Source organism: Rhinatrema bivittatum, chromosome 4 (genome assembly GCF_901001135.1).
Source record: "Rhinatrema bivittatum chromosome 4, aRhiBiv1.1, whole genome shotgun sequence".
NCBI lineage: Eukaryota > Metazoa > Chordata > Amphibia > Gymnophiona > Rhinatrematidae > Rhinatrema > Rhinatrema bivittatum.
In genome coordinates, this window is record NC_042618.1 from 322,574,445 (window position 1) to 322,601,274 (window position 26,830).

Below are 26,830 nucleotides of genomic sequence, written 5' to 3' on the forward strand. Positions count from 1 at the left end.
AGTGTGCCTTTATAAGCTCCTCTGATAGGTCTAGATGAAGAGTGAAAACGAAGTTGGGTACTTAAGTGGAGTGGGGATATGTTGTAAATAGATTTATGAATTGCTGTGTATACTTTATAGAGAATCCTTTGCTTAATAGGCAGCCAGTGGAGGAGTTTTAGTATGGGGGGTTATATGGTCTCTTTTATTTGTATTGGTAAGGATTCTAGCTGCAGAGTTTTGAATCATCTGGAGGGGTTTGATGGATGAGGTAGGGAGACCAAAAAGGAGCGAGTTGCAATAATCGATTTTTGTTAGAATAATGGCTTGTAGAACCATCCGAAAATCATTGAAGTGGAGAAGTGGTTTCAATTTTCTCAGGACAAGAAGTTTATAGAAGCAGTCTTTAGTGGTGGTGCTTATAAATTTTTTGAAGTTAAGCTGATTATCTATCATGACGCCTAGATCACGTACATATGGTGAGTGATTAATTATAGGAGTGGTAGAAATGAGTGGGACAGCTGGGTATATTAGATTGTTATTAACGTCATGATTGATAATTAAGATCTCGGTTTTGTTGTTGTTGAGAATAAGGCTGAGACTGGATAGAAGATGATTGATTAGTTGCAAGCAATTATTCCAGTGAATCAAGGTTTTGTGTAGGGATTCTGAGATTGGGATGAGTATTTGGATGTCATCCGCGTAAATGTAGTGTGTTAGGTTTAGATTATTAAGAAGACGACAGAGAGGGAGAAGGTAAATGTTGAAAAGGGTTGGAGAGAGGGAGGAACCTTGAGGGACTCCTTGATTTGCTGGGACCGGGTGTGATTCTTTGTTGTTTATCTTTACCTTGAATTGTCTATTAACCAGGAAGGACTTGAACCAGCTGAGTACTGTTCCCTTAATGCCTATGTCTATCAGACCTTGTAATAAAGATGAATGGTTGACAGTGTCAAAAGCCGCAGAGAGATCTAAAAGTATAAGGAGGTGAGGTTGTTTTTTATCCATATTAGTTAGAATATTGTCGGTGAGAGAGATAAGTAGGGATTCAGTGCTTAACGATTTACGAAAACCGTACTGGGAAGGTGCAAGAATGTAGTTTTCTTCCAGGTACTCTGATAGTTGTCTATTGACTATCTTTTCCATAATTTTGGCGATCATTGGCAAATTGGCTATTGGGCGGAAGTTAGCTGGATCTGTGGCCGGAAGATATATATATATATATATATATATATATATATATATATGTGGCCGGAAGATATATAAGATATAAAAATATATTCTAATATCTGTAAATCTGAAATTTTACATCACAAATATGTAAACATGACTTATACACACAAAAATTCATGCATGAAGGCAAATACATTCAATAAAAATTCATTAAAAAAACAAAACAAAATAAAAACAAACTACTTCAAACACATCAGGTACAACATATAGCTACATGGTCCAACCTTGATGCCACTAGTGTGGACAAGTATAGTGCCATCTCATTTCACCTTTTTTTAACTAAAGTCATTAAAAAATTGTTTTACAGCAGTTGCAGCAGTTTGACCATCAGTTTCCCAGATGATAACCAATTTGGTTTTCAAACCGGCCACAGCACTAAATCTCTTCTATTTTCTAGCATCAGTGTTTTTCACTGCGGCTTTGACTCCAGCATTGAATTTTTCTTAGTCCTCCTTGACACATCTGCAGCATTTGACACCTTCAATCATGGCATTCTACTCATGCGTCTCCATTCTATAGGTATCTCTCCTACTTTTCACAAGTGGTTTTCCTCATTGTTTTTGATATGTTACATTCAGTGGTATCAGATCCCTGCCTGTTCCTATATCTATGGCTGTGCCTTAAAGCTCAGCGCTTTCAGCCACATTATTTAACTTTTACATATTTCCATTGTGCAAAGTATTAAACTTTGATGGAAACTATAATATTTACATTGACAACATTCAGTTTTACATTCCCATTTCTTCTTGTTAGGGATGCCCTTGTCAAGATATCCAATGGCTTTCAGCTATTATGCTCTCTTAATCTGTCTAAAACTGAAATAATTCAGTTCGGTCATCACTCCTCGGAGAGGCAAGTTTGCTTGCTGTAAACGGTGTTTTCTAGATAGCAGGATGAATAAAGCCATGATCTGTGGATAACGCCATCTGGTGGCACTGGATGGAACTGTCTCTCCAAGCTTTAAGAGCTTTCAGCTCTACTGGGCATACATAGGAGTTTCAATATGGACAGCGTCATCTCAGTTCATTCCAAAGCTGTAAAACGAAGTGAGAGTCTGCTATCGAGGGAGGAAGGTGGGCATCTCATGGCTAATTTATCCTATCTACAGAAAATACCATCTACACTAAGCAAACTTGCTTTTTTCTGTCGATAACCAGGGCTGAATTAGCCATGATCAGTAAGGAGTCCCTTAGCTGAGGGTTGCAGCGAGTTGCTATTGCCAATTTTTTTTTTTTGCAACCTGGACCCCTCAGTGGAGAGCAGACTACCTGGACTCTGAGTGCCATAAATGGCATGTCCCACCGCACTGTCCACAAAAGCTAAAGTTCCAGACAGTAGTAGGAAGTGAAAGTATGTACGGATGACTAGGTGGCAGCTATGCAGATGTCCCCGATGAGAACTTCCTTCAGGTACACTATGGATGCAGCGGTTGCACACACTTGGTGAGTTCTGACTGAGTCCGAGAGGTCAAAAACAGCTGCTGTGTAGCATTTTGGATACAGAAAGTTATCTAATTAGAGTTTAAGTATTGCTATGCCTGATCTGTTTGGGTCATAGACTTTTGGTACGCTTATGTATGAGGTTTATAAGACAAAGCTCATTTACAATCGAGCGTGTGTAGAAGTTTTTTTGACTTCATGTGCATGAGGTTTTGGATAGAAGGTGGGTAACCTGATAGACTGGTTCAAGAGGAAAGCTGAAATCACCTATGGCAGAAACTTAGGATGTGTTCACCAGACTACTTTGTCATGGAAGAACTGTAAGTGGAGGGGGGGAGGGGGAAGGTGAACTAGTGAGTGAAGTTCACTCACCCGGCATGCAGATGTGACCGCAAAAGTCAATAGACAAGGTTCCTGTCTGAGGTCTGGAGGTATGGCATTCCAAATGGTAGGTCCCGCTGTCAAGAAAGCCCTGGAGTCCAAGGAGGGGCATCCTCTTCTGAAATCAATATTAGTTCTCCTTCAAGTGGTTAGAAAGTGGGCTACAAGAGGAGAGAACATGCCCTAATCAGAGGGGGTGGCAGATGAAGCATCGGGTCACTCCTTGGAAGCAATGTCATAATGTACCCTCTGGTGTGGAAGGCAAGCAGGAGTCCCCTCACTGTGATCTCTTTGACGCTATTGAGAGGGACGACAGAGTGAAAGGGTCTGGTTCATTATCCGAGCTGGTTGTGGCCGAGAAGCCAGCTAACTGACAGTGGCTGGAGAATGGGAGGTTATCCCTGGTGCTGGAGGCGCCAATGGTTTGGCAGCCTTTTGTGGATGCATCGTGAGCTTACTTGGCAGGTGCTTTGAATGGCCTTCTTTGTATGTCAACGGAGTGGGGGTCTGTGTTGTGCATGTCAACTTTGAGGAGGTGCATTGTGTCAGCTTCGTGTCTCAGCTGTTTTAACACAGAGCATGTCGGGTGTTTTAAGTGCTTCATGGATCGATGCTGCGTCAATGAATAGGGCTTCTTTATTTGCCCGGGTGTCACTTGTGTGGAGGCCTCCTCATGCTTTTGCTTACGGGGTCGATCAGTCACTTCCATCGACGCACCATGCAGTGGAATAGATTTTGTTCGGCTCTGTCGGCCCTGCTCTCCCCTACAAGAGGTGCTGACTTCCAAAGACTTAATTTTGCCAATCCCTGAGGTGGAAAATGAGCAATGTCTGAGTTGGGGCCAGAGTGATTTGATCGTTGTCACCCTTGCTCTTTACGCCCATGGGGATATGCAATCACAAGCAGGGCAGTTGGCCCCAGGCAAAGTTGCAGTGGTCATGGCAACATGATTTGGCCAAAGGAGCAGGCCTTGAAGCCACTGGCAGATCTTTTCAACATGAAGTCTGTTCTTTTTCTCTCTCTCTCTCTTTTTTTTTGGAGACTCTCTTAATGGGAAGTAGCACTGAAAAGTGCTGTTGTTGGGCTTGCTTAGCAAGGAAAAAAGGGGAAATAATGCCCAACATTGTAGAGATTGATTCACCTTGAAGAGCACAGACAGAAACAGACTGAGGAGCTGATATGATGCTTGCACGGGAATTCCTGTGCATGGCCAGTAGAGATGAAAACTCTAATAGCTTGGGGAGACAATTCCATCCAGTGCCATCAGAGGGCTTCATCCACAGATCATGGCTAATTCAGCCCTGCTTATGGACAGAAAATCCCAGATCCTTGTTTGAGGATGCTGTTATTTTGATTTGTGATCAGGCTCGAAATCTGGGCATCTTACTTGACTCTACATTCCACCAACATATAAATACTGTGGTGAAAAAAGGTAGACATAGTATCTGGTTCCTCTTTACCTTTAAAAAATGTAAGAGGTATGAATTATTCATTCAGAATTATTTTACATTGTTCTGAATTATTCTTTAGACTTAAAAGTGATCAGTGCACAAGTTATTTTTAAATGTAAAACAGATCTAGTTCTATTATTTTTTTCCTTCCTTTAAAGAACTGGGAAATTAGCCAGTGCTCTGTATCTCTGTGATTAATGACCTAAGTATGGCAGAGTTCCCAGAACTTCTCTCTCAAGGTAACACAGGACCTGAATAAAATAAATAATGAATTATATTCTTCTGAACTTAAAATAAATATATTCACTACATCTTAGTACTGCATTTAAACATTAAAAGTTTTAAGAAGCTTGCAGATTAGGAGATTATGCTCATCCTATGTTATGCTTTGGCATGTGAGATCAAATGTCTTTTTGTCAGACTGATGAGCTATGATCAGATGTCTTGCCGTATGTAGATCTGATGGAAGATCAAAGAGCTTCTTGACTAATACATGTAGCAATCAGAGGTTCTAGGTTAGTTATTCGAATTTATAAACCATGATCTGCAACCTAGACTAAAGGAATAAAAACAATGAAGTCCAGTCACTCAGGGCCGTTATATTATTTTCAGTTTTCCACGCTGGAGGCTTGGCTGTTCTAACTCATATTGGAAAGCACCCATTTGATTCATACTTATTATTGTATCATGACCTAATTGGACAAATTAACTGATCTGACAATTTGTTGAGATTTGATCAATTAAATTTGTCAATTGAATTGTATACTTTTCTCATGTAAAATAAAAATTATATTTTTTGAGAACATCTCTCTGATAGATTATTGTGGTCATTTTGATCTCATAAATAATTATCTGAGCTCAATATAATGCATCATCCTTAGTGGCACTGATGTGTTAATTTATGTGACATGGTATTCTAAAATGTCCAAAGAGTAACCTTTAATGGTACCCCTAACTAAAGTCTCTCTACGTAGAATTGCCTATCAGAACGGAACCGATTCAAGGTGAAATTTAAAAATATACCTGTTCATTTCCTTTCCTTTAGTACTAACAAACTAGTCCCAAAATGTGGGTTATGCCCCCCCCCCCCCTTACAGCAGATGGAGACAGAGAAAAAAAAAACCTTAAAGCTGATTTTACTTCCCCTACAGGAGTCTGGTGCTGTCTGCAGCTTCTTCAGTATTCCTCTGTTTCCAGCAAATGGTGCAGACACATGAACTGGTGCTTCAACTATGAGTAGGCCGCTCCTGGGAAGGCATTTTAGGCCCAGGTTCACGGTGGAACATGGGCAGAGTCTTGGGGATGCTCTGGGTAATGGTCCTGGTAGGACTGATTCTCCCTTCCCCCTTGGGAACAGACTCAGTTGGGGTCTGAGTTCCCATCCCAATGGGTCAAAGCACCCAATTGGTGCTCCTGGGTGACTGTTTCCTTGGTGGGTCTGGCAGCAGGAGCTACTATCAGTATACTCTCCTTGTATTCTGGGAGAGCAACAGGGAGGCAATAATTTAAAAAAAAAAAAAAATGCTTGCAGCACAGCCTTATCTCTGGACTGCCTCCCAGTCTCCTATGGTTTTGTGCCGGATTTGGATTATCATGAGGGTCTAAGATGATCATTCTCCCTCCCTCTGCTGGCTTATAGTATGTCAATAAAAAGAGAGAGGCAAGATGCTGCAGATAAGTCACAGTGGCTCAGTGTGTCAGCAGATGCATTCTTGCCTGGCTTGTAAGTAGGCAGGTACCAGGTGAGTGGGTGCGAAGTACTATTACTACTACTTCTTAACATTTCTATAGCGCTACACGACATATGCAGTGCTGTACAAACATACAAAAAGACCGTCTCTGCTCAATAGAGCTTACAAACATACAGGACAAGAGACGGTTAAAAGAAAAGAAAGTCAAGACTAAAAGCAGACAGACAATCAGGCATAAGATTTAAAAGAAGTTTCAAAAAGGTGGGTCTTTAGATGGGATTTAAACATGGCAAGTGAGGGAGCATGACGCGCCAGTTCAGGAAGACTATTCTGCAGAACTGCAGTGAGTCAGCCCCCTGCCATGAGCAAAACTGGGTGGGTTCCCCAGATCGAACCCTAGCCTCTGTGGTGGAAAGCAGCGCTGTAGTGCACATGGAACAGGGCCTGGTTGGCAAATTTTGGTTGGATTAGCATCCACTTTATTGCCGCTTCGTGCCAAAAATAAATAAGTTAAGTATGCAAGACTCTTTACCTCCCTCTTCTCTCTGATAGTCAAACAGGGAAGTGGTCCTAAATATTTTCCCTCAAGAACAACAGAGATTTCATGACTCCACTTTTTTTAATTTTTTTATTTATGCATTTTAATTACAACAAAGTAAATGGTAAAACAGACAGATAATACAGTAAAGTAATTCAATTTACATTAAACCAATTATTTTTGTCTGTCTTTTCTAATAGTTAGTAGTAATAACCAGGAAAAGATTTATCAATTGAAGCGATTAAAGAAGAAAACAGGGGGAAAATCCCCGCTGATAACAACTGAAAATAAGAGAAACACAACTGTTTACTTTTTCTCTTCCTCGAGTTCCACAGTTACAATCTCCTGGGGGTTAGTTGCTAAAAAGCTTTGCAATTGTGATGCTTCCAAAAAATAAGTATTTCTGGTTTTGCCAGACCACTTCACATTTGCAAGGGTACTTTAGAGTCATTTTCCCCCCTCTCTTTTCCACTTCAGACCTTAATGTTATAAACTTCCTCCTCTTTTCTTGTGTTTGTCTGGATAGGTCTGGATACATCCAAACCTTGTCCACATGAAATAACGCGGAATGGTTTCTCATAAAGAGTCGGAAGACTGCATCTCTATCCATAGCAAAAGCAAAGGAAACATGGAGAGTAGCCCTGGAAGTTATTATTGTATCTATAGTAGCCTCAATAATAGCTGTCAGATTCATTGAATCCTCTTCTGGTCTAGTTGATGCTTCTATTTTTTTATTTTAAAGGAACATAATAGATTTTAGAGATAGCTGTCATTGTTTGTAGGGGCATTTTCAATATTTGTTGTACATATTCCCTAAACACATCCTGAGGTGCTATTAAGTGATGTCTCGGAAAATTTATAATCCTAAGATTTAAGTATTTCAGGGTGTTTTCTAAAACTTCTATTTTTTTGGTCATATATTATTTCTGCTCTAGTAGATTTTTGTTGCCACCTTTCACAATTTGTTAATCTTTTCTCCATAAAACCTACTTTTTCCTCAGATTTATTTATAGAGGACTCAATTTTCTGAAAACGATCATTTGACTCTTTGGTTTCCTTAGTCAAATCTAAAATAGCCATCTCCAATGCTTTCACTGCTTGCCAAACAGCTTCTAAAGTGATTACAGATGGTTTATCAACGAGAATGGAACAACTACTTAAAGCTCCAGCTTCTAAATCCCCCATTGTAACCTGGTTCCTTTCACCTTCATCTTTAGAAGGTATTTGAATTTATAAGTAGTCCTTAGGAATTATCTGAGGAGGTGGAGTAGTAGTCGGGGCTCCGGGACTTAAAGATATTTCAGCCAAGGAGGTTGGAGCTCACTCTGCACCAGGACCTTCAGCGGCTTGATCAACCGGAGTTAATTCAGTTGGGGGAGCGAAAAAAGTAGTTATCCGTGATTGCAATTGTAATGGTTCAGGTACAGGAGATGAAGTAACCACTTCCCTGACCTTTGCCTTACGTTTAGTATGATGGCTCCACTTTTCTACCAAGTTTTTCAGCAGGTGACCTCACACACATGTTGCAGCTCCTCTCTCCTGCCCTCTCTGATAGCTAAGCGATGGAGGGAACAGAATGCAGAAAGGGTTCTCTTCCCTTCTACACAAATGAAGACTCCCAGAGGGTCTGATATGGACGATAAGGAACTGTTTTTTTTTCAAACTGCGTCTTCTTTGAGATCTATGACCTTTCATTAGCGACCATGATTCCCAGCTGGTTATATAATTGTCTGTTATTTCCATCTTAGATTAGTGCAATGCCCTCTAACTAGGTCTGCTGTATACCACTTTGAGGATGTTATAAATCATTCAGAATACTCCTCCTGCTGTTCGAATAACAGTTGGTGCCCTTATACGTGAGCACATTACACCCATTTTACATAGGCTTCACTGGTTACCTGTCACTTGGTTGTCCAATTCAAAATCATCATAACATATTAAGCTCTCGATGGCCTTGCCCTTTGCTGCTATAACGCTGCACTAAAGATATACTGTACCATCCCATTTGAACTCTGCATTCTTTTAGAAATCTTCTTAACATACCTTCCCCAAATCCCACCAAGCATCTGTTCTGCTTGGCTGGCCCCATGCTCTAGACATTGCTTCCTGATGAGCTTAAGTTTGAACCCTCATTATTTTGTTTCAGAAAGTTACTCAAAAGCTCATTTCTTCTTCTACATCTGATATCTAGCTTCACAGCCACCCTATCGGCGTCAGGCTCAGTTAGGCTTCTTCGGAACAGCAAGTGCTGCCGGCTCCGTTTACTTGGTGCTGCATAAATTAAACAGAGGTTGCTGTTTGTGTCATTTTGCAGCCTTGGACGGTAACTTTGAAAGCGGTGCACTGGCGCGCATTCACCAGCCTGCGCCCAAAAATGCGGCTACTTTATAACATACGTGTGTATATGTGCACATTATAAAATAGGCTAGCTGCGTGCATAAGCGTGCCCAATTTTAAGTGGACGTGTGCCTGTGCGTGCAAAAACCACTTCTACACTTAAATGGAGGAATCTTAAAAGGGATGCAGGCCGATGCATTTGCCGGTTTTACCAGTTTGTTCCCAGTTTGTCCAGTCAACAGAAAAGTCCTCCAACCTCCCCCCCCCCCCCCCCCCCCCCCCCCCCCCCCCCGGTTTGATAGTCTTCCTTCTCTCCCTAGTTAGGTCTGGCTCTTAAAACCCTGATAATCTGCCTATTCTTCCAATTACATGTCAGCCATAGCAGAAGTAAAGTTAAGCAGCAGGGGGTGTGGCGGAACGCCCAAGAATTTATGCGCAATTTTCTGGTTAAAGTCTCGAAACGCTCATGCCCTGCCCAGACAATACACACACCGCCTTTTTTTTTTCTTTTTAAGAAGTTCTAAGATGTGTGTGTTGCAGGAGATATGCGCGTGTTGGGGCGGCTTTTAAAATCCACTTGGGTGTGCCAGCCCAACCTATTTGCATGGCCCCTAATTGATGCACACATTAGGCTTTTAAAATTCACCTTTTATTGACTTATTGTCCTTGATTTTATTTTATTGTTGTTGGTACCTGTGGTGTGGCTTATAAATGCTTTGTGTTGTAATTAAGCTGTACAAACTGAATTATCTATTTTCAATTTGTTACCCAAATAGAATTGCGAATAGGTAGCTTAAGTCTTTTAAATAAATACATGTCTAGTACCTTATCTTAGACTTTTTAGATTTCCTAGATCCTTCTTCATCAGCATCAAACAATGACACATCTTCCGTTTCATCATTACTGTCCTGAAAAGGAAGAATATTTAATCATGCATTATAATATACCATATTACCAGCCTTTCAAATGAACAGAACTATTAAAGCACAGAGCTATAAAAACAGACAACAGTGGGAGCTCTGAAAGGTGAGGATCACCTTGCTGGTGGCTGAAGAGAATCAGTAAGTACTGCTTTGGGAAATTTTAGAACTTAAAAGTTTTGGGGAGAATTAACTACTGGGGTATATTCTTTAGTGTGTTTGTGTGTCTGTATTAAATAGCTAGTCAGAAGCAGGCAAAAGCCAGGAGTTTGTGTGTCTAAAGAGGTTAGGGCTATTTAGCATGGAGAAGAGACAGTATATGATAGAGGTCTACCAAATCATGAAAGTACTTGAACAGGTAAATGTTAATCGATTATTTACTCTCAGATAATAAAAGGACTAGGGGGCACTCTATGAAGTTAGCAAGTAGCTAACAAACTAGAGAAAATTATTTTTCATTCAATGCTTAATTAAGATCTGGAATTCATTGCCAGATGATGTGGTTACAGTAGTTAGTGTAACTGGGTTTAAAAAATGTTTGGATAAGTTCCTATAGGAGAAGTCCATAAACTGCTTTTAATCAATAGGGAATAGTAGCTTGGGATCTATTTAATGTTTGGGTACTTGCCAGGTACTTGTGACTTGGATTGGCTACTGTTGGGAAAAGGATACTGGGCTTCATGGTCCCTTGGTCTGACCCAGTATGGCATGTTCTTATGTTCTTAATGTCCGCAATCCGTCAAACATTATGTGACAAATCATTTAACCTCAGTTTGTTGAAACAGATTTATACACGCTCTTCAAGGCAGAAAGACCATACGAGAAATATAACACCTTGCAGTGTTATGTACAATACTTCATAAATAGAACCAATGAAGATATAGTAGTTGCATAGTTTTAATTTATTAAAATTATACATTACTAAAAAATGCAAATATGAGTTATACAAAATGAGGCCAGTATTCCCCACCACTTTCCCAGATGTATGGCAATGGCTGAATATCCGGTTCAATTCAGTAATCAGCACTTAGCCGGTTAAGTACTTAACAGATTAAGTGCTTATTTGGCTAAGTGGCAGGCGGGAAATGGGCATTTCAGGGAGGAGTTACTTATCTGATTAACTTGGCCGGATAAGTGCTGATATTCGGACTTATCCAGTTAAGTTGGCATGGGCCATCCATTGCTCCTACCATGTGACAGGGGCTGACCAATGGCACCGGTAGCCCCTGTCACATGGTAAGGGCAAAGAGCCACTGGCACCATTTTGATTTGTGGCAGCCGACGGCCCAAGAGGGGGAGATCGCTCCCGGGACCGCGCTGGACTACCAGGGACTTTTGGCAAGTTTTTTTTGGGGGGGCGGGGGGGGGGGATGGCAATTAATTAAATTTGAAGGGTTAGGGTGGGTTTGGGTTTTGTTTTTTTTAATGTACCCTTTCTCCCCCCCAGAAAACGATAAGAAAACCACACAAAATTTCGTGGGTTTTCCTATCGTTTCGTCAGCCCCCCAAAACGCAACAAAATAGGAAATGTCTTTATTTTCTGTTTCGTTGCAAACTAATGCACATCCCTATTTGGCAGTACTGAATTCTCCCTCCTACTAGAAAAGCTGGTTGCTGAGTTTGTCAGGTGATTAAAAACTTTGTCCAGATTTGGGCTGGACTTATTGCGTGTTTTTTGGCTGATGGTGTTATGTTGCTTGGGACAAGATGGAAGTTGCTGGTGCTACGGAAGTTGAGGCAGCATCCAGTAACACTGGAACTGCCGGAGGCGAGATCTCTGAAAATATGGCCTTTTATAAAAGTAGTAAGAACACCTTACAGAAGGCGGCTGTTCTGGTCCTGCTGAGCTGGATTGGACTACTATAATTTTGTTCCTTAATTTTTGCCACCCAGCTGGAAGAAAGGGCTTCAGCTTTTGATTACAATCATGTAGCGGATCATGTAAAGTTGGCGAGTAGAAATTCTTGCAGTTAAGCATGAAGCTTTGATACATCTTTTTTTCCAAAATTGTGTAGAGCTGGGGCTCCTTCCTTGGTAGCGTATTTGGGCAGGCAAAGGTGAGGGTGAGGGAGAGAGAGACAGAGAGAGAGACAGAGAGAGAGAGAGACTGGCCATAATGTCATCCCCATAGGTAGGTATTTGTATCCCTATGGGAGGCCCACCTAGTGACTCGAGATGGCGATTAGGGTTGAGTGTAGGGGGTTAGGGGCCACTTTGACATTCTACGTGAAACATACGAACAGAACAGTGGTCTCTTGTGAAGATTTGATGACCTTCGGAGTGAGGAAACTCACTCCAAGATGAGATTTGGGCACTGTTCTCTCCACCTAGCTGGATGTTACCTAGGTAGAGAGTCCATCAAGCTAGGTTGAGAGAACACTGCACAAATCTCATCTTGGAGTGAGTTTCCTCACTCCGAAGGTCATCAAGTCTTCACAAGAGACCACTGTTCTGTTCGTATGTGTCACGTAGAATGTCAAAGTGGCCCCTAACCCCCTACACTCATACCTAAACCCCTCCTCCAGTCACTAGGTGGGCCTACCATAGGGATGACATTATGGCCAGCCAGTCTCTCAGTCTCTCTCTCGAGATCTCGATCTCTCTCTCGACCCTTCAATTCACCTCAAATAGGCCTTACGGGAGACATCACAAAAGGCGATGAAACCTTACCGCACAGTCACGGCAGCTATCGCACAGCCTAATGCAATTCAAAGAGGTGTAGTTAAAATCGGCATTACGGCTGTGCGATAGCTCTTCGCAGACAAGCTAACCCAGCCCACTCTCCGCCCCTAACTCCTCCTATTTTTGGAATTTGCATCGCACCATACGATATGGTGCTATCGCATGCGGTAAGGGCCTATCGCATGCGAAAACGCCTTATCGCATTTTGATAAATGACCCCCTTAGAGAGAGAAGTCCATTCGATGACACTACCTACATCTTATGGCTAATTCAGTCCCATTTATGGTTGGAAAAAAGAAGCTTTAAACATAAATTCATTCAAGACTTAAATGTAAAATCAGTGACCAGAAAGTCTTGGGATTTTTTTTTCACTCTGGAATACAAATACCCAGTGCAAATGGTCACCCATGACTTCAGACAGCATTAATCTCCCAGTTTTAAAAAACCGAAATCCAAAAAAACCCAATAACAATGCAAAAAACAATTCTCAAGCCAATGCAATATTGGTGTGCGTTAAAAGGGCGCTCATGATTAAGCGCCCGCTCCCTTAACATGTGCCGAGCCACTTCTCCCAGGTGCTCAATTTAATATTTAAATCGGGTGCTGCGGTAAAAAGGAGGCGCTAGGGAAAATTGCGCACCCCTAGTGTCTCCTTGGCAGTGAGTGCCCAGGAGAGGTGGTTATCAGCTGGTTAGGAAAACGGATGCTCAATTTTAGAGCTAATCTGTGCATAGCCATAGGTTAGGAAAATGGACGCTTGTTAATGGAGTGTCCCTTTTCCTAATCTGTCTGCCGGCACCCTTATTTTTTTTCGGGACATTCTAATTTTTTTTAGTTCTTCTGATTTAATATCACCACGATATTAAGCCAGAGGAAGTACAGAAAAGCAGTTATTTCATGCTTTTCTGTATACTTTTTGGGATCCTCCAAAAATAACGCCTTCTCAGGGCAGGCGTTAATTTTGACGAGTAGAAATGTGTGCGGATGCACTTTTTTTTTTTGCATCAGGGGGAATAGATAATAACCTCATCAACATGCATTTGCATGAAATGAGCGCTATTACCTACGCGCGCAACTGGACAGCTGTTTTGGATGCACTAACCCCCGTTTTGCATCAGGGGTTATGGATGCGCGTTCAAAACGCATGTCCAATCGCGAGTTAAGCCTTGCACTGCAGCCAGCGCACAGTATAGCATCAGCCTGTCTGTGCACACAATATTTTAATTTCTATAACCCTTCTGACACAACTTGCCAGTAAGTCCAACCTTCATGACATGTAAACTAAGGGAGAAACAAGGAAGTCATGCTTGCTTTCCCACAAGCACATGATATTTGTCACATTTCTTTCTTGTGTGCTTTGAAGGCATCCACAGCCCTGACAAACATCAGACTTTTAATTAGAAGAGAGTCTGGAACTGAAGCTTTGCCAGTGGAGCCACTCCTTCAGCTAACAGGCACCACAGCTACGTGCCATTCTGCTTCTCAGGGAGTGAAGTGACAGATTCTTCCACATATAGTCACATCAAGCCAATTTATTTTTTAACACTCATATTCTCTTTCACTTGATAACATGTCAAGTCTAATGTTACATTGGAAGATCAAAGGTAAAAATTGTTCTTACCTGATAATTTCTTTAGAACATAAGGACTGCAAGGAGGGTGTGTCCAGACACCGAGGATGTCAGCGAGCAGGATGCTCAAAATTTAAATGACTGTTATATTTAAAGACACGGAGGTAGATACGGGAGGTAGACACGGAATCTTATTAAGCAGTATATTGGGAAGAATGATCGATTTAAGAATTTAAAGGAATAATTTCTGTGCGATCCTGTAGCCAGAAGCATTAGGACGCAGCTTGATGGAGCAGTATGTAGAATCGCTGGATGAAAATGTTCCCCTGAAGAAGCCCAATCGGGCAAAACAAGGGACTTTGTTGGGATGTAGGGGACATTTGAAGTGGAACGCTGAAGTATTAAAAAAACATCTATGGCATGGAATTAAATGAAATTAAGCGATATTCCAACAGGGGTGAAGAGTTTGCACTTTAAGACTCCATTCATAACAAGTTTCTGGGGAAGATGTTTCTTATTGGATGAGTCAATGGGTTTGATGTTTTTAGATATATTTTATGAGTGTGAATGGTAAGTGAGTGTATGAGTGAGAAAGTGTGTATAATTCTATACACAAGTTAGTAAAGAATATCTAGCAATGAATATAGATTTGAGTTTGTGTACCTTCTGTCTAGGCAATTTGTATTTTTGATACTTTGTCACAAGAATTTTATAATTGAATTATGTAATAAATATGTGAAAATGTATAAGTACATTTTGATGTAAACTCTTTACCCCCTGTGGCTGATGACTTTGAATATAAGAACTTGCCATACTGGGTTAGACCAAGAGTCCATCAAGCCCAGCATCCTGTTTCCAACAGTGGCCAATACAGGTTACAAGTACCTGGTAAGTACCAAAACACTAAGTAGATCCCATGCTACTGATGCCAGTAATAGCAGTGGCTATTCCCCAAGTCAACTTGATTAATAGCAGTTAATGGACTTCTCCAAGAACTTATCCAAATCTTTTTTAAACCAAACTACATTAACTGCACTAACCACATCCTCTGGCAATATATTCCAGAGCTTAACTGTGCACTGAGTAAAAAAGAATTTTCTTTGATTAGTTTTAAATGTGCTACTTGCTAACTTCATGCAGTGCCCCCTCTTTCCTTGAGGCCTGCTAGACCAGTCCATTATACCTAGGATTCTGCCGCTCCTCGGCTGCTAGAGACAGAGAGCACACCTCCTTTATGATTTCATTCTCAGCTCTTAAGAGGGGAGTGGCTATAGGCCCTGGAGAGTAGCCTATTGTCAAAGCAACTTGACAAGGATCCATTCTTACACATCTTGTTCCTTACACATTTTTACTATTATCCCTCGAGGTTCCTCCCCTCTTGAGGTATAGCTCAGAGAAAACAGAAAGAAAGAAAGAGAAAGCATGAGCCAGATTATTCTACGCATCTCTGCTTATGGCCTTTGTGATCCTGAGTGGGCCCTGGACTGGTCTAGAAGGACTTAGAGAAAGATCAAGTAAGAACAATTTAGCCTTCCTTTTTGTATTCTAGACCAATCCATTACACTTGGGACACACTAGGCTACCCTTAGGCTGGGTGGGAGGAAGACAGGGCTGCCTTGAGGACCCCAGATCCAAAGGTTGACATCCAGCCTGTAGGGCTTGGAGAATGAATACAGGGATGCCTAAGTGGTGGCCCTGCAGATCTCACTTGGGGAGACAGACAAGGTTTCTTCCCAGTATGCTGATTGCACTCTTGTAGAATGAGCACACAGCTCCCCTGGAACTTGTCTGCCATTAAGCCGTTTTGCTGAGGTAACTGCTTCTTTAATCCATCGTACTACTGTGGCCTTGGAAGCTGCTTCTCCCTTACTTTAACCCCCAAACCGCCTATCTGATTTTCTGAAGGGATCTGTCACTTACAAGTACCTTATTAGGATTTGATGTATGTCCAGGAGGTGCAAGATCTTTACCTTTGTATTCCTTTCTTTGAAAGGCTGGTGATGGCACTATCTGGTTGAGATAAAAGGGTGACGCTACTTTTTGCAGGAATGAAGGTACCAGCCTAAGGGTGACTGAATATGGCAAAAGCAGCAAATATGGTTCCCTGTAAGAAAGGGTACTGAAATGCACCAGGCTGAGCAGATTGCAATCAAAAAGGTAGCTTTTAAGATCAGATCCTTCCCCCTATGCTTGCCTCAGGTGCTCAAAGGGGGTACCTTACTAAGGCTCTTAGGACTAGATTAAGGTCCCACTAAGGAACAATGGGTCTAAAGGGTGGACGCATCACTTTTACCCCCTTTAAGAAGCATGCCTCGTCTGAATGTGCTGCTACCTGGGCTTCTCTAATTCAGTTCCTGTAGCAGAAAATGGCTGCTACTTGCACCCTTAGTGAACTGAGTGTTACACCATTATCCAGGCCCTTCTAAGATCTGTGAAATGTCTGACTTCCATAGTGATGGAAGTCAGACATTCCATACCGGTAATAAGCTTCAAATAGCCCCCAAACTTGTATGTAGGATTACAAGATTAAGTTCCTTTGGGATTTTAGCATGATCATCACAATTGCTTGGGAGTAGCTAGCCCCTACCTTGTAGCCGCACCCTCTCAAGAACCAAGACAGAATGAAGCTAGGTCTTCCATTAGTATTGGACCTTGCCGCAGCAGCCCCTGTGTTCTAGGAAGCTGTAGTAGGATCCTCACCAGAAGCCTGATCAGGTTTGCGTACCAAGGTCTCCTTGGCTAGTCTGGGGCCACTAGTATCACCTTTGAGGGGTGATTCTGCATGCCCATCAGGACCAAGGTGGAAATACATACAGCAGTGTCTCCTTTGTCCAGGTACGTATTAGGGCGTCTATCCCCTGGATCCTGTTTCCTTGCACCAACTGGCATTGACTTAAGTCGCCATTAAGTCCATTTCTGGTAGTCCCCATTTTTCCACTATCATGTGGAAGGCCTCCTGGCTGAGCTCCTATTCCCCTATGTCCAGCCTCTTTCTGCTGAGAAAATCCACATCTGTTGACCTTGGTGTTGGTCAGGGGCACCATTACTTCCACACCCACTGATCCACTACCATTTAAAAAGCCACCAAGCTGAGTTTTCACTCTCTTGGGTTTTAAGTGAATCCTTTTATGACCTAAGGATGACTGTACATGAAACTAAAATAAAAGAATTTTGAACTTGAAGTAATACTTTAAAAGGAACATTTTAAGTTCAAAATTATTTTATTTTAGTTTCTCAGAGCTTCATCAGTGTTCTATCACTGCTGGAAAACTGACTGGTTTGGTGCTTTTTACATTGTTCTCCCATCTCCTTCCTCTCTCAATCTCATAATAAAGGAAGAAGGCACTGGTTCAATTAAATCCAAACCATATTTTTTCTTAAAACCATTTTTAGAAAAAAGTGGCACCACACCCTTCCTTTATGGCAGTTGGATTTTGTCTAAGAAGAACACACTGCTACTTTAAAACCAAGAAACATTTGTTATATATTAAAAACAAAGAACACAATTGGGAGCAATCAAAATTATTTTCTGTATCTACTGTTCATACAGGAAACAGATAAAATCACCGCAAGAGTTTTTAAATAGGAAGCTACAAGAATACAGCTTTTGACTAGCACTGATCCAGGAGACTGGCAATTCCTGGAACATGTGGCAATTAAATATAAATTGTTTAAAGAAATATCTTTTACCTATACAGTTTCATGCAATACAGGATAATTTTTTTTAAATAAAAGTGCCACAAATGATTTTCAAAAATTCCATGAAATTTACAAGTAGGGACAATTATGTATCACCAAGGGCCTTCAGAGTCAAAATGATCTAGAAACCAGCAGAGATTGCAAACAATCCTTACATATAGTAGACAATATTTCAAGATGAAATTCACAACAACATTATGCTTGTAAAACTAATGGCCTCAAATTTATCAATGACAATGCAAGCTTTCCTCACAGTATGCCTCAAAGTTGCTATTAGAGGGGGCCCATGTATAAGAGTATAATTCTTCATGCCAGTGCAATCTTTGGCCTCTCTGCTGAGACTGTCACAATGGAAGCAACCTTCTCTAGATATAAAAGCTTTCTTTTAGCGTTGTAGTCACATTTCAAAAAGGGGCCTGAATCATCTTGAAAGCTCGACTACTATAAAAACCTTTTTGTTAAGACTTTTAAAAAGAACCTATCCTACTAGGGCTCCACTTTTCTTCATGTCCAACATGATTATTAGAAATCTAAATATCAATTAGTGCCAAACTGAAGTGATGACCTGCTCACTAGGAACTTGACAGACACCACCAATTCTTTTATATAAACCATGAAACGGCATCAATTAGTAACAAACAGTGAAATTTTAAACAATTATCTAGACAAGAAAGCCCTCTACATACAGCCTTATGCCAATCCCTTGAGCCATCCAGTTCACTGCATGGGGTTATTTACCATCATTTTGCCAACTGGCTGGTCAAAATGTTAACAGACTAACCAGCATTTGCAGAGAATAACCTACATAACTACTGGGAATGACTGACACCCCCAAAGAATGTGTTATATACTGTGCTAGAGAATCACTGGCACTCATTTACTGTTGAGAATGTCCAAGCACACCTTAATGTACTACATTTTATGAACTCCTGAAGGAAGCTCTCTTTGGTACAGTGCAAGTATGAAGAAGGGCAGTAGAAATAATTGAGAGATTAAGATCAGTGAGGTTTATTCATTCCTATCATGGTATGCGTAAAAACTAATCCATTTGAAGATATTACACTTTTAGATTTAAAGCAGCAGTGCAACCTATTTTTATGTAATAAAACAAGTATTCAATGAAAAGTAAATGTGTAGCAAACAATATACTGATCGATATCTCTTAATATAGAAATTTTAATTTTACATACAATCACCAATGTGGTACATGTTTCTAAATATACAGTCACAAATAATATAAAACACACAAGGGCCCACTTGTGTGTTTTATGTATTTAGAAACATCTACCACATTGGTGATTGTTTGTAAAATTAAAATTTCTATTTCGTTAAGAGATATTGATCAGCATATTGTTTGCCACACATTACTTTGCGTTGTATGTTCTCTGCATGTGTGTGCTGTTTACTCCGCCCTCCTTGTGTGCTTTCACCCAATAAAACAATTATTGACATACCCTGGAGGCTGAGGGGGAATGCGAAATTAATATAATTCCCTGCTTGTTAAAGACAAATGAGTAAATGTTAAGACGAGAAGACACTAACAGCAACTAGCCAGTGACGTCCACCCACCCTCAAAAGTTTGCTTGGTGATTTCTGAGAGGGCATTTTCTCACAATTGTTTAACTGGAGGTTAGATGTCAGCCTTACTGGTCCACTTTAAAGAAACTGGAGATGAAGAAACGTTTTACCTTTCTGCTCCGCTCTGGCCCTCCAGTCCCAGTTTCTTACTCTCTCTCTCTCTCTCACTACAAGACCGTTGGTTTGGAGAGGGGGGGGGGGGGGGAGTTGTTACAGCGATTTACAAGTGACGCTGTCATCACGGGGATAAGGGAATGTCAAATTGCAAGCTGCCAGCAGCACAGAGACCTCCCCAGACCTGACTCGCAGACAGGCTGTCCGTCCGTCCGCCCGCCCGCCTCAGCCTGGCACCTGCCCTCTACCCTCTCCCACCAGAACCCCCGAGACCCGAACGACGACAGTGCACCCCAACCTTACCTGCCTCAACATCTCTGCCGCCACGTCACTTCCCGTTCCACGCAGCTCCTTCCGGTCTGCCCCTACCCACTGCCTGCTGGCAGCGATGTCAGTCAGGTGATTCTGTCGCTGGATCCGTGGATTTTTTTTGAACCCGATGGAGATTTTAGAACTGTGAACCTGACGGAAGCGACTTTATCACTCCTCTAACATTTCCACCGGATTTCCTACTCGCAAGCAGTCTGGCAGCAAGAAAATGAGGCCCCCAGGAAATTGCAAGAAGATGAGTCCTCCTCTGGCTAGAGTGCCCCAGGAATGTGCAAGAGAATGAGACTTCCTCTGGCTAGAGTCCCTTCTGCCCTCTGTCTCTCCTCAAAACAGGCTTTCCTGTCTCTCTCCCACTCGTTCCCAGGATGCGCTAGAGACCTACGTGAGGTCACGACTGAGCTCTCTCTTTCTTCTGCAAGGTGAAAAAAATAATTACAGTCAGGAAAGAAAGCAGTCTTCACAAAATTATTAATACCCTATGAGTGACAAACTGACAGCAGTAGTCAAGATTTTGTTTATTGTGCTGCTAGGATCTTCTCCCCTCTCACAGGGTACTTTCTCCCTGAGCCCGGGGAGGTCTGGTCCAGGTTGAACCTTGCTCCTGGCTTTCCCACTTCTTGCTTTTATTCTCTTCCTATTCTCTTCCTCCTAACTGTGACTGCGGCAAAGGAAAGTGCTAAGTGCTTTCCAGTTTCTTTTCTTTACAATCTCTGAAGGAGTGCAGGGTCAGTAGCAGTAGATTTTCCTGATTGTTAAAAAAAAACAAAACAGCAAGAAAGGCAATTGCAAGTAGTATATTAGGAGGTGGTTGGCTTTGGTATTGGGGCATACAGGGAATACTCAGTATGGAAGTGTATGCAGTTAAAAGGCAGGGGAGCTCAGTCTGTCAGTGACTAGAGGTTTGGGAAAGTTTGACTATACCAGGGCTTAGGGAGACAACCTATTATTTTTAGGTGAATGTTAAATTAATATTCATGTTCATTCTCATGTAGGTGTTTCAGTGGATCACTCCCACTAGTAAAAATGTTTTCCCTGTATTTTTGTCTTGACTGGATTCTAAATTCTACTGAGAAAGGACGTCACTTGCATGTTTTTATACAACATTGTCTACCTGGAGTTGTGCTATAGAAATGACAAGCAGTAGAAGTAGTAATATGGGTGAATTACTCTGGACAGGTTTGAAATTTTATCTTCTGCTGATGTAGCCATTCCCACTGATCAAATATATGTAAGGGCTAGGAGAGTGTTGGGACAAGGCTCACATCCAATGAGAAAATGCTAGGGTGGGAGGAATGATGGCTACCAGTAATTGGGAGAGTGCAGTGGAAGAGGTGGGTAATCAGAAATTGCAGCATGTACATGCTTACAGCCAGCTTGGCTGAACCTGCAGTGAGTGCAAGAAGAGAGAGAAGGGAATGTGAGTGAGTCGGTGCAAGCTCGGCCCCAGGCTAGCTGCTCCATTTCCTGCAACATTTTGAGACCATAGGAAAGAATAATCAGTAAGTGTGAGACGATAGCTCCTGGTTTGGAAGTTAGTTCAGGGGTGAGCAAACCTTTAGAGCCTTGCTCCCCCCCCCCCCCCCCCCCCGTCCCCCTTCCAGCCATACAAGTTGTTGGGCCCTCCACCTAACAAATTGGGTTACATCGTGTATATAATATATATTTACAAGCCATTGTGCCCGTTACAACGGGCGAGATGTTTGTTCCAAATGCCAGCTCAGCGTTGTGTGAAGCCGTCATTACTTTTCTGTTTGTCTTAAACCTGCCACCTGATCATTTCAGCAGGTTTTGCAGACTCTTGTGTATTATGAGGCACAGCGAACAACAACTACTTTCACCAGGTCTTTCCAGGTTTTATCTGCCTCTGTCATGTCTGACTGCAGATCCTTTCATGTGTGGCTGCAGGAAATCTGGCTGTACTGCTGAATGTGCGGCACGTCGGTCAGAGCTCTGTTGTCCGCGCATGTGCAGCACGGCACGTTGGTCAGAGCTCTCTGGTCCGCGCATGCGCGGCACGTCGGTCAGAGCTGCTCTCTACTGCGCATTTGTGGCACGTCGGCCAGAGCCCATTTATCTATAGTGATGTGTGCGTGTGTGTATATATATATATATATATATATATATATGTGTTTATATATATATAGCAAGAAAAGATACCAGACAAACTTCACTGGTTAATATAGTGCTGAGCTAATAAATATCTATAATTATGATTACCCCTAGAGTTAAACAACACAATCTCTCAAAAGAACAAGGCTAAACTTTTCACTGAATCTTTATTCAAAACTTATACAAAAATACATAATCAACTGGGGGATTCATAATTCCAGGATGATTAGAGCATAATGATGACCCGCGAATAAAAAAGGGGTGGGGGGGGGGCGATAGTGTGCAGCCGGCCACATTGCGGCAGTGCGTTTTGGTCTGCCACGGTTGTGGCCACGCCGCACACTATCGCCTCCATAGCGCCACTGAAAAAGGTGGTGTTATTTCTGGTGCTACTGCCGGCGATAATGTCTAATACATTATCATCCGCAGCACTACCAGAAGAAAAAATGTTCACTGCCCAAACCCCGCCCTAACTCTGTCCCTTTCCCTAATTTAAATCTTACTGCCGCGATGCGGTAGTTATTGCGTGTGGTAGGGCATTATTGCTAACGCGTGCGATAAGGGCATATTGCATTTTGATGAATGACCCCCTAAAATTGTATACAATATCAATATCAAAAATATTAGTTTGTAAATTACAAATGTGATTAAGTACATACAATTAAAAAACTGTTATGCTGAAAAATTCTATGTATGAGATGTACACACACCACACACATACTCAAAAAATACATAAATTATACTATAAACAACATATGTTTTTGCTAGACAAACTTACAAAGAATATAATATGAGGCTGACAAGCTCAATCAAAACATATATATCGCATAATTACATAACCCACTGTTGAAATTCAGTTTTGAAGAACCCCGACAAGGATCCTTGTTTCACCTATTGGCTTCTTCAGGGGGAATTTGAACATGGAAAAAACATCAACTAGATCTGATTAGAAAAGAAATGCTGTGTGTCTTAAAAAGACTATGATGGTGCAAAACCAACAAATATCTTTATGGCAATAATATATTGGAAAAGTGAAAAGCATGTGTATTTGCTTTAGAAAAATCCTTTTTATCAAAAACACCTTCAAAGTATGTTATGAAAAATCTCCACTTAATGCCATGCTTAGATGTTCACTAATGAATTCATTGTAGGGTTACTTCGGCAGAAACAACTCTTTTTTTTATGCCAGACAATCCACTGTGCAAATGAAATAGATGCAACTTGCCTTCCTCCCTGCTGTCACCAAACGGACAGCTAGTTTCGCGGGAACTAGAAACGAGTCTCAAAGTTTCTCACCAACCAATCAGCTGTTGAATCGTTTGCCAAATAGCAGACAATCACACTGCCAGCCAGAAGCTCAAAGTTCCAGTTTTGATTCTCTTCATGATGCCGATAGGAGCAGATATACACAACCTCAAAGAGAGGCAGATATCACATCGTATCCACACAGGCACCTCACAGTACAGCAGCACAAACTCTTTCCACTGCCAGACACATTGTAAAAAAGGCACTTAAAATCTATACTGCAAACTTATCATAATGTAACAGTAGTAACCACGAACTCAAACAAGAACCCTACCTGTGAAAAAGCAGCACTGTAAATATTACACTGACTCCCAGAATACCAGTAAAGCACCTACTGGGGAAACAAAACAAACCCAATTGCTATAGTTCCCTACACAGACCACTATACACTAACAAAATCTCTCCCCTTGGTCACACACTCAGCAGAAACAGACAGATCCTCACAAAATACAGAATAAAGGATCACAAATTCGAACCAGCAATATGCAGACAAAAAATGAAATGGAAACTCCAAGAAGCCAGTCTCTGTCTACAGTGTAACAATGACAGAACCACCTTTCCTCATAAAACAAAATCAAGAAACATAAAGCATCAATTATAATAATACAATCATACTAATAAAATAATATTTCCAAACTACTGACAAATAGAGCAACATCTTAAAGTCATACATTTTTTTAAATTTCCCAAGCACCAATAAAATATTTCAAAACAGCCCACATATCAAATAGCACACAATAATTAAAACTAGTGAGGATAAAAAAGTCCCTGCTTTCCATACCTGGGAATTTGATTTAAAGTCACCCTGAGATTGTCGAGGATTAGGGGGCTAGGGGGACACCCAAACTTTATCCTCTCTCGCTCACACACACTCCCATGTTCATTCTCTCTCACACATATACATACATGCATGCTGTCATACATACCCACACTCATGCACAGGCTCTAAGTCCCTTCCCCCCTCCCCCCCCCCCCCCCCCACGCACACAAAAGCTCTTACTCCCCCAGATTCCCTCATACACTCACAGGCAGGCACCCATTCTGTCACATACACAGACCAAACCCCAGGCAGCACCCATTTTGTCACACACATAGATCAACCACCAGAAAGGCACCCATTCTTTCTCTCACACACACAGACCCCCAGGCAGGCACCCATTTTATCACACACACAGACCAACCCCCAGGCAGGCAGGCACCCAATCTCTCTCACACACAGATCAACTCCCAAGAAGGCAGCCATTCTTTCTCTCACACAGACAGATCCCCAGGCAGGCACTCATTCTCTCACTCGCATTCACACAGAGACAGACTCCCAGGCATTCATTCTCTCTCACTCACTCACTCACTCACACACACACACACACACACACACACACGCTCCCATTCATACACATACACACACACTGAAGGCAAGCACCTCCTCTTTGTTTTGCTGACAGCTTTGGAGCCTCTCTCATTCCTGCTGCTGTTGTCACTGCCCGCACGTGGCTGTTGGGGAGGAGCTGATCGTTCGTCGCTGCTTCTAGCACTGAAGCCCGTTCTGCTGCCTCCTCCTTTGTTCAGGTCCCGCGATATGAAAAATTGGCATGACTAGCATTTTCTCCATCTTGATCTCATGCATCGCAAGATCAGCATAGAGAAAGTGCTACTCTCACAAGTTCTAATACCACGGCCTGCACAGACAGGGTGTCCTTCTCTGCTCAGCTGCTGGTAGAATGAGGTCCACTGGCAGCTGCACAGCCTCTCTCTCGCTGTTTTGCGGAAGCTGGTGGGATCAAGTCCACAGGCGACTGCATGCACCTTCCCCCATGGGTACAACATTTATAGACCCCATGGAGGGGCACACACCTCTGAGTTAGATTATAGTACTGCCTGTTGCTTTTACTGTTAACTTAAGTTGCTGGAGCACCTCAAAGGGGGCTGGACTGGAGCCTGGCAACATGCTGCAGGCTGTCTCTTAGAAGATTTTGATTTTAAAAGTAATAAAACTTCAGTCAAAATCCCTTGATCCCACGCTCACTGTTGGATTGTGTCTTCAGTTTAACATTGTTAAAAAGGTGAGACTGAGAAATGATTTCTTAATCGGTTTACCATGAGCTCCGTTCTCCATATTGGATATGAAATGTTATAACTACACTCTGTATGTCCACATAATGTGGACAGGATCAAGGATCTCTCTTAGTTTTTCCTTTACACATATTTATTTTTATCTGGTTTAATACATTTTATATTTATTATTGTTCATTTTTTTTTAAATAGTTTTGTATTATCCTATTTTTTTCTAGAACCTTCAATGATTTTAAAATCCCTTGTTCCCGTTTTCTATATTCGTACTGCACTTTTAGCTAGTTTTTACTCCATTTGGAGTAAAATTTCACAATGGATCTAGTGATTTTCTCCAAACTAGTGTTGGCAACTAGGCTGCCGAACAGTCCCAAGCCTTTCACTCTTACAGCCCGATATATGGTAATATACGCTGCTGTCTTCCGGGGGTCACTTCTGGCTCTGTCCCCTTGACTTCCTTGTGCAGGAGTAGCTTGGAAATAAGCATGAGAGAAGGGTGAACCCTCTTCTCTCCCAAATAGATGGGGAAAGTAATGGGAGCTGGTTGCCAAATTCCTCATTTTTCAAAAGCGAACACTGGTGTTTCCTCTTTTGATCCCACGTGTCAGTCGTTCTTCCTTGTGTCATGTCGGACAAGTTATCTGCTGCTGTTGGGGGTTGGGAAAAAAAAACCCAAAATAGTCCTTTCTTTTGGAAGTATATACCAGTAAAATAAGTACTGATGTCTACATGGAGCTAGCCATTGGCCCTCACTAGGCTCTCATCCAACAGCATAAAACTTAACAGGAGGCTCCTTTCCTCAAGTGCCACTAGGAGTCCTGCATCTCATTTCAGGTCTCACACATAGCTCACTTTCACATTTCATTTGGCGCCCTACTTCTCCTTAGCATCAGGGGGTGAGATGGGAGAAGAGGTCTTAGAGACAGAAGAGCAAAAAGGAGAGGGAGTGCAAGACGTGCAGAAAAGAAGCACAATTGAATAGAATACAGACAAGAACAGAGGGGAGGAAAATGAAAGGCAAAAAGCAGCTGAGAGGGGTTGGATCAGGGCAAAAGAGACTGAATCAAATGAAGAACGACTTTTTACAAAGGTTTTAAAGACATCTATATTACGTTAAAAAAAAAAAAAAAAAAGCATGTTATGTGATGATATGAAACACCCACGAACGTGAAGGTGGGATCGGTCCAGAAGTGCGCAAATAACGGGGTAATTTTTTTTAAAAGGATTTACGTGCATAAATCCCAGTTGTATGTTTGCAAATGGTCTTTGGAACTGGGCATCTAAATGGCAGATTAACTTTAATTTAGACAAGTGCAAAGTGATGCACATTCAGAAAAATAGTGTTAGTTATAGGCATACAATGCTGGGTTCCCTAGCAGGGGTCACCACTCAGGCAAAGGATCTTGA

The 26,830-nt window shown here is 41.8% G+C and overlaps 2 protein-coding genes across 5 annotated transcripts in view; both read right to left on the reverse strand.

The window, feature by feature from the left end:
• LOC115090793 (Golgi apparatus membrane protein TVP23 homolog B-like) overlaps positions 1-20,045 on the reverse strand; it is a 44,549-nt gene extending 24,504 nt beyond the window's left edge. For 2 of the 4 annotated variants that reach the window (XM_029600303.1, XM_029600302.1), the window contains exons 1-2: positions 19,490-19,540; positions 9,875-9,957 (exon numbers count right to left, since the gene is read on the reverse strand). In XM_029600303.1, the coding sequence (XP_029456163.1) occupies positions 9,875-9,957; positions 19,490-19,525 (119 nt within the window). In that variant the 5' untranslated portion in view covers positions 19,526-19,540. Of the gene's footprint in view, positions 1-9,874; positions 9,958-19,489; positions 19,541-19,608; positions 19,656-19,915 lie in introns of those variants that run through there. The other 2 variants (XM_029600306.1, XM_029600305.1) reach the window with 2 other exon arrangements.
• Positions 20,046-20,162: 117 nt separating this feature from the next.
• Positions 20,163-26,830, reverse strand: part of CDRT1 (CMT1A duplicated region transcript 1) — a 130,213-nt gene continuing 123,545 nt past the window's right edge. The window contains exon 14 of the mRNA XM_029600301.1: positions 20,163-20,354. Within this exon, the coding sequence (XP_029456161.1) occupies positions 20,194-20,354 (161 nt within the window). The 3' untranslated portion in view covers positions 20,163-20,193. The remainder of the gene's footprint in view (positions 20,355-26,830) is intronic.